At 38.6% G+C, this 8190-nt stretch overlaps 2 protein-coding genes across 3 annotated transcripts; both read right to left on the bottom strand.

The window, feature by feature from the left end:
- Window positions 1–368: 368 nt before the first annotated feature.
- On the bottom strand, window positions 369–2472 carry LOC105763085 (UDP-glycosyltransferase 43). Its single transcript, XM_012581162.2, has one exon. The coding sequence runs from the start codon at window positions 2135–2137 to the stop codon at window positions 623–625; it is 1515 nt and encodes a 504-aa protein (XP_012436616.1). The 5' UTR covers window positions 2138–2472; the 3' UTR covers window positions 369–622.
- Window positions 2473–2616: 144 nt separating this feature from the next.
- On the bottom strand, window positions 2617–7979 carry LOC105763087 (protein SUPPRESSOR OF FRI 4). Of its 2 annotated transcripts, XR_001124081.2 has the most exons (8): window positions 7664–7979; window positions 6769–6869; window positions 5898–6024; window positions 5262–5641; window positions 5008–5162; window positions 4856–4909; window positions 3915–4097; window positions 2617–3575 (listed from the first exon to the last, which is right to left on the bottom strand). XR_001124081.2 is itself a non-coding variant. In XM_012581164.2 (7 exons), exons 1-7 carry the CDS (start codon window positions 7855–7857, stop codon window positions 4026–4028), a joined length of 1083 nt encoding a protein of 360 aa, XP_012436618.1. In that variant the 5' UTR covers window positions 7858–7979; the 3' UTR covers window positions 3693–4025. The 2 variants fall into 2 exon arrangements, 1 of the variants encoding a protein (XP_012436618.1); XM_012581164.2 differs by lacking the exon at window positions 2617–3575 and having other exon boundaries at window positions 3693–4097.
- Between the last annotated feature and the right edge of the window lie 211 nt (window positions 7980–8190).

Below are 8190 nucleotides of genomic sequence, written 5' to 3'. Positions count from 1 at the left end.
GCCCGCTAATTTACGATCACGACTGTCATTTTTAAAGCTCACTGATTTACGATCACGGTTTATTCTTACGATTCGTTGATTTACAATCACAATCTTCGATTTTCTAACAGTTTTCTGAGTAACAACCACGACTGTCATTTTTAAAGTTCGTTGATTTATTATCACAGTTTATTCTTACGATCCGTTAATTTACAATCACGACCTTCGATTTTCTAACAATTTGCTAATTTACGATCACGACTGTCATTTTTAAAGCTCGTTGATTTCTTCAACAAGGTGGGAGACAAATTTTTACTTACGGGAAATATAATTTGTTGTATTCTGCAATACAACTTTTGACTCATGTATCACACTATCAGACAACAAAATTTGCTCAGTAAAGTTTCTTATATAGTAAGTCCCAAATTGCACACTTCACGTGTGAAAGCTCGTCTCAGAAGAGTCACTTTATAACTCTTTTTCGACAAGGTGGGAGACAAATTATTATACAATTATAATAAAAATAAGCCAACCCGAAATCTAATTCGATAAAGTCTATATATATTTCTAAAAACCCCTATTTGGGAGGAGGGCACTCCAAACATTCCATTTTTACTATCTGCTTCTTCACCAGAAGTAGTAGCTAACAATCTTTCTTCAAACCTTGTATTCTACCGCTGATTTCCTGAATTAAGGATGCTAAGGATTTACAGGAGGAACCATTTTCCATCAGTACCATCCTACTCTTGCTCTTCATTTCCCTTACCTTGGCCTTCACTTCATCTTCTCCGTCCATCAAACGCCTCAACCCTCTTTCTAACTCCTCAGCCACCACCAAATTACCGCCCTCCCTGTAATCCAACCTTATCTCCACACCCAATCCCAGCTCTTTCACCAACTCAAATGCATTCATTTGTTGCTCCGCATACACTGGCCATGTTGCAATAGGAACCCCGTACCATACACTCTCCAATATGGAATTCCACCCGCAGTGTGATACAAACCCTCCAATTGCTTGGTGGCTCAATACTCTCACTTGCTGAACCCACCCGCACGCAAGCCCCAATCCAGCCGTCCGATCCAAAAACCCCGCCGGCAAAACAGCCTCTACATTGGTGTACTCACCTGGGAGATCTAATTTGCCTTTGGGTGGCTCGCGGATGGACCATAAAAATCGATACCCAGAACGCTCCAACCCAATTGCGATCTCTCTCAATTGGGGTCCTTCAAGACTCCCCATGCTCCCGAAGCAGAGGAATACCACTGAAGAGGGAGGCTGTTGATCAAGCCATTCCATTATGGAATCATGTAGCTGGGCTCCATCCGGGTGCCATTGGGAAGCTCCAGCATGATCCAGAATCGGACCCACTGGGTAAACTGGAGGTAACCCACTGATTGAGAGCGACTCAATGGCATGGGGCTCCAGTTCAAGAAACGTGTTTACTACGATACCCATTGTCTCCGTGTACCTGCGTGCGTGCTCTAAGTACCAGAAGTAGCCATCCTTGTTTCTCTTTAGCACACTGGACGGCAACACGCTTGGGGGCAAGGGTTTAGAAAAAGTGGGGACGATCAACTCAATTGCGGAGTCTTTGGGAGCGATTAACCCAGAGTGGGAGTCAACAAAGTCGGCAGCTAGCTGGGTGGCTAACGCTGGCAAATGAAGCATAAACCCCAAAAAACTGGCTGGAGAAGCAAAGAAGAGATAGCAAGGAATGCCAAGGTCTTGGGCAACATCAATCATGGAAGTGGTAAACATGTCAACAAAGAAAGCAGCAACAGAAGTAGTTGAGGCGAGGGTGGAGATGGCATGCTTGACGTGGGGCTTGTGCTTGTCTATGAAGAGGGATGTGTAACCCAAAGAAGATTGGTACTGATCAGGAGTGGGAGGTTGAACGGTTGGGAGATGGATGAAATTGACATGCGACTGAGAATGAGAGGCAGCAGTGGCAAGTGACTGTGTGTAAAGGTTGACGATTGGTCTCTCGTGCACCGTGATGATGAGAATGGTAGCAGAGAAGCGAGGGTCATGACGAGTCAGGTGGTGGGCAAATTCGACAGTAGGAACCAAGTTGCCGATCAAAGGAGTGGAGATAAAGACAACCTCATATTTATCCATGGCCATGCCCACCCTTCTATATCTTAGCTTTTTAACCATTTACCACCAAGTACACATCACATGCTAAGATATATCTAAACTAAAGCCGTATATATAAGAATTTAGAGATCAAGCTCACCTTCATTTTTTTTTTTATTCAAACTTATCTCCTAGACTACTTTACAGACAAACATAATAAGGAGTAACCTCCTTTACAGACACTTAATATAATTCATACAACAAACGAATCTCCTTTACAGACACTTCTAATATAATTCATACATTTTACAAACACGTTACTAAAGTAGATATTTAGGGAACCTTTTAGTACCTGACTCGTACACAAAATAGCGAGACATCTAAAAAAATGAACGGATTAAACCTCAATCCCCAACTTAAACTGTGCTTAGTAAAACATGAAAATTTTATTAATCTAATGATTAAATTAGAAATAAAAAAATAATTATCTGATTAATAAATTTTTCATACACTCTTTGACCTAAGCTACGATTGGGTGTTAAAACAGCTACTCAGTTAAATACCTTCTCCAAACGCATATTATCTAGATTTTTTTTTCCCATTGATTTATAATTCATACAAAGAAAAAAAGCAAAAAGTTTCACCACATTGACACATCCGCTCAATGAACAAATTAGAGAAAAGCGATATGAAACTTGGGCAAAAGGCAAGCCATATCGGAAAACCGTCTAATCCTAGGAACAAACGCCGAACAAGAACGCCGCCACCACAAATACAAGTCATGTCAAAAGCTTCTGCTCCAACAAAAGACGTCAGCCACCAAAACAGAACACATTTGACTGGTGCAGTGTACCTACTAAAGACTGAAATTGTCCATCCCGAATGCTCGGAATGTTAAACCATCACATCAAACGAGAAACAAAAACAAGTCAATCAGGCCTCAAGAAGGCAGATCATAAAGAACTCGAGTGAGTCGAGTCACATAGGATCCAAGAAAAGTGAGTCCTAACCGACTCCAGAAATTTCCTTCGAGGGAGGGACCACAAGAAGACTAAGAAAAGTGAGTCCTAACCGACTCCAGAAATTTCCTTCGAGGGAGGGACCACAAGAAGACCCAAGGCCAAAATTATCAAACCAAAACAAAAGGTCGGTAAAACCAGGGTGGCCGGTACTAGGAAGGAGAGAGAAGAAAGTGAAGGTTGAGACAGGGTGGCAAGAGAGAAACAAAGCCAACTGTTTCCGACATGGTCTGTAACGGCAACCCAACCGGAGACCACACTGGACTCAAACAAAAGTAGCAGCAAGGAAGGGGATGCGAAGAAAAGTCAGACTGGAACAAGATGAAAAGGGAGAAAAGAAGGGAAAGGGTGAACCGAAGTCGGCCCTAAGGTTGACAGCCGGCTGGCTGGAGCAGAGAAAGAGAAGGAACAGGGAGGGCAACGGTCGGCCCTGCAGCCACCGCCCAGTGGCAAAATAACACTCCTCGGGATTACAAAATGAGAGAGAAAAGTACAGGGACCTGCAAAGAAAAAAGAAATTTGACCGCCTTATGTATGCATGTATGAAATAATACATTTATATACTCTTCCATTTTTTGATAAAAAATGGCCTCTCTTCAAATATCATCACATTCCAATTCCTTCAATAAAATTCATTATCTATAATAAACTCAAATGAATATCCTATTAGAAAGCAACCAATCCACAATGATAATAACTCAAAATTTATATCCTAGCAGTTTTTTTTTTTTGGAGAAACTAAAATTTAAGATTAAAAAACAATGACTTATCTTCTCTCTTCTGCATCACTTCGCAAAAGAATACAACACAAATACATCTTCCTTGGTTGCCATACCCACCTAAAAATTGATTGACCCAAATCCATTTCCAATTCATGTAAGAAGTGCAATCACAAAAGCATGCTCATTTATCCCAAGAGAACTTCTCAAGACGCATTCCTCTCCTCCCAACTAAAATGCCATTCGACCAGCAAGTCTGCTTTCCAGGATCCTTCTGTCTATTGCTGCATCAATAGAGCTCATCTGAAATCAAAATCCAAATGAAACTGATCAGACAGGAACCATGACCAATCCCTCACTTGGATAGAACTTAATTCGTTAGAAGCTTGGTCCTGGTCCTATGCAAAAGATACCAAACTTTGCGAAAGAAGCTGACCTGGAAAAGTCTGAATTCACGATCAATGCTATTTATTTGAGCAAAAATCTGTTGGGTATCATCTTGTTCCACCCAAACCCCACACTTTGAAATCAAGCATAGGGAGAATGAATAGCATTGAATAAAATCCAAAGTTTAAGGAATCATGTACATACATACATGCATACCTACATGCATACATACAAGCATACATACATACTCTGTTCTTAACCGGATTCAATGCTAGACGGAAGAAATCCTTGAGTGGGTTGCAGCAAGCTTGTCAAAGTTGCACTTACCAACACCAGAAAAGAAAATGACATAATACCTACTTAAATATTGGGGCCCAAACAGTTGGAGACAATTGCTTGCAAAGTGGAAAAGTCATATTTTAAAACAAAAGTGCATGCCCATCAATTAATGGGAATAACTGATTAAAAGGCTCATGGATTCTTCACAAATTGTTTTCTTTTTAATATGGAATAGAGTTAAAAATAATAATAATAATAATAATAGAATAAAATACCTTATCAAATAGGTAACAAGTGCATAAACAACTGAATCTGAAAACATGAAACATAAAGCCTACTCATCTGGTTAGATGTGCAAACCAACTCCGTGTACTAGAGAGATAGTTATGACTTACCTGGCTATTTTCATCATGCATCTGATATTTCGCTACGGACATTCTTCTTTCTTCCTGCAAATATATAAAATAAAATCCTTCAATAAAATTTTGCAACCATAATCTAGAAAAGGGCAAATAAAAACACAACTAAAGAGAAGTTAGGAACTGACCATGGACATAGCCTCATCATCCCATACTAAATAAACCTCGTTTACTGCTGGCTGGATAGCAGGAGCTTTATTTGCAATAACAGGGGGTGGTCCAATAGATGGACCACCAGTATTTGGACCAGAGGCATAAGAATGAGAATTGCCTCCAGCTCCGCCTATAAGCAAGCAAATAAAAAGAGAAGTTACAAAAATAGGAAGCAAGTTAAGTCAAAATTAAGTAGAAGTACAACAGCAGGGAAGAAGGTGATAGCTACCTGTCAGAGAAGCACTACCACTTGAATGCGCTTCAATTGAACCTTTTCCTTCCGGAACACTTGTTGGCAAAGAAGCAGAAAATGGTGAGCTTTGAGTCGGTACACTATTATTGACAACAGGGAACAAAGGTTGGGATACAGGAAGTGTAGGTGTTGACACCGGCAATCCAGGTGGAGCAATTTGTGAAGGTTGGAGTGAAGGTGATGTTGAAGGCACTGCCAAAGGAGGCCTCACACCTTGCACTGGAAATAATGGCTGCTGCACATATCCCATAGGTGCAGATAGAGGAACTGAAGCTGCAGGATGCTGTGGGAGCCAAGGCTGTGGACGAGGTGGAACTGCCCAACCAACAGGAGGTACAGGCACTGCAGCATTATACCTGAGGCAAAGAACACATTAAACTGCTAGATTAACTACATTAACAACTTTTCAAGATGAAGAAGAGTATCCTTAAAATTGCAAACTGAAATGCTGCATACATATACACACGTGAACAAAGCCACAAAATGTAAGTAACAATGACATAAAAAAGTCTATTATTCTTACATAACGCCAATTCTAAATATTCCATAACCCAAAACCTTAACAATATCTAGAACAGAGTTTGCTAGGATAAAAGTCTAAAGAGAACATACATTGGCTGCACTGCTCCTAAAGTTGACTGAGGAGGATATCCAACACCAAGTGGCCCTGGCATCAATCCTCCCACAAGCTGAGTAGATGGGATATCCAGTTTGGCCGCTTTTGATGGAGCTTCTTCTTCTGCAAGAAATCTTATTTTATGAATTAATAGCAAATATGAAATCACAGTCAATATGCAACAGCATCAAACTTGTTAATTAAAATATTTGCAATTATAATGTGAACACTCCAAGCACAAGTCCATCTAGAAATTATTTGCAATAAAATACTATTTCACATAAAGGAAACTCATGAAAATTGCAGAAAACTGCAGAACTCATTTTATAAGCATGCTTCTGCCTGCAAAGTGATTTGCTTAAGAGAAAATTTGCATCCTTATTTCCTCTTTTAAACAAAAACGTGCATCCCTATTCAACTTTAAAATGCACACTTGATTATACTCACCTATGTTATTACAATAATATTTAAGAAGGCACCTTCAAGCTGCCACTTTTTTTAATAATCAGTAATTCTTCCATAAGAAAAAAAGAGAAAGCAATGTTTGGGTGCAACAACAAAAAGTAATTTTAGCAAATATTATAAGAAAATTAAGCTTTATAAAAGCCATAAAGCATGGTTTAGACCAATGCACATCTATCATGTTTTACTTATTAACGAATACATACGATTTGTTATTTACTACTTGCTCTTTCTACATTAGGAAATCTGAAAAAGCAAACGAAAAGCAAAAAACAGTCAAAGAGAAGTAGTGGCAAGTAAATGGCATTTAAGTGTGCAAAGGTACATAACACATGTATGTGAAACAACTCAAGTGCCATCATTTGAAGTGGAACATGGTTATAAATGATACATCAATATGTTTACCTTCTTCTCCATAGTGAGCAGCCAGCACATCAGGCGGGATTCCTTGCATTCCGTATATTTCAATATCAGTCGATTCTCTGCCAGGTTTTGCATTAGGAACCCTATAAAAGAACTACCTTGTCAATATAATGCAAAGTTCATTGTAAAATAAAATAGTAGACGTTCGCCTCAAGTGATAAACAGCTTATCAAAAATTGAAATGTTGGGTGCATTCCAGAAAAAAAGAAAACTTTAGATTCAAACAGGCAGTAGAACTTCTTAGACAACTTTTCAGAAGCAAGGCAATGCAATAATTTGATAGAGGCTACTCACTTTATTTTAAAATCATTTCAGCAGCTTCTAATTATTAATTAATATAGACAAAAATCTAACTGAAGTTCTCTATCTTTTTTATCTTGTGCACAGAAAGTGCACAGAATACAACAACTTCTAGAGATAAACAAAAACCGGGGCAAAGAACTAATATAGATTTCATTGTGTTACCACTTCTCCTAATTGGTTTGTTCATCCAAAAAAGAAAGGTATTTAGATAACATTTTGCCAAGAAAACAATTACTCGTAGTAAAAAAAAATGTTGTTTATTAGCATCGGCCACGTAGAAAAATCTAAAAAAACAAGGATTTTTTTTTCTTTAGGAACAAGTTTTTACTTTCTTTCATCGTGTATTTATTTCTTCTTCTTTTTAAGTTTCTGATAAACTGAAAAAGGAAACGCTCAAATAATATAAACCTATTGCAAAAAGCGATATCATACCCCGTAAAATTAAATTGAAAACAATGATTTGGGGGGGAAGGGGCGGAAACCTAAAAAGAGAGGAAAACGAAGAAAGAATAGTAGACAGAAATAGAGAAGCAAATAGAAAAAATAATAATAATAGTAAAGGAAAAGGAGATACTTGGTGACGGACTCCTTGTGAACCTGAAGAACGTGGATGGCCATACCACCGGCGGTGGAGAGTTTCTTGTGGCAGACATGGCACTTGAAGTGCTTGGCTTTCTGGTGCTGCACCAGGATCTTCTCGTCATCGAATTCCCTGTCGCAATAGTAACACCATACCTTTGACGGAACTCTTTTCTTCTTCTTACCCATTTAGATTTAGGTTAGGGTTTTTCTCTGTCTGATCTGCGATTTTCTTTTATTTTATTTTATTAATTCTTTCCTTCCTTCCTTCCCTCTTTTTTTTTCTTTACAATCGATGGATGGGTTGGGTTTGGGTTTAATTTTATAACCTATTTTTCCATTATATTTCATATTATATAAATTGGCCAAATGGCTCGGGTGGGTCCCACTACTTATTACTGTGCTCGTTTGGACTTGGGCCCTACTTTCTAAATTGTAATCGTCTGGGTTGGGTGAAAATGAACAAATGTAAATTTCTCGAAATATTTACAAAAATATCTCTACAATATATCTATACTATTA

Source organism: Gossypium raimondii, chromosome 12 (genome assembly GCF_025698545.1).
Source record: "Gossypium raimondii isolate GPD5lz chromosome 12, ASM2569854v1, whole genome shotgun sequence".
NCBI classification, from domain to species: domain Eukaryota; kingdom Viridiplantae; phylum Streptophyta; class Magnoliopsida; order Malvales; family Malvaceae; genus Gossypium; species Gossypium raimondii.
Note: the sequence above shows the minus strand (reverse complement) of the source record. Positions and strands in the feature narration are given on the sequence as shown.

Excerpts from the sequence above, each read along its gene's own strand:
- LOC105763087 (XM_012581164.2), bottom strand. The coding sequence starts at position 7,857 with ATGGGTAAGAAGAAGAAAAGAGTTCCGTCAAAGGTATGGTGTTACTAT. Across the intron at positions 6,870-7,663 it reads CACAAGGAGTCCGTCACCAA|GGTTCCTAATGCAAAACCTG; the intron begins GTATCTCCTTTT and ends GTTCTTTTATAG. Across the intron at positions 6,025-6,768 it reads TGCTCACTATGGAGAAGAAG|AAGAAGAAGCTCCATCAAAA; the intron begins GTAAACATATTG and ends GATTTCTTGCAG.
- LOC105763085 (XM_012581162.2), bottom strand. The coding sequence starts at position 2,137 with ATGGTTAAAAAGCTAAGATATAGAAGGGTGGGCATGGCCATGGATAAA.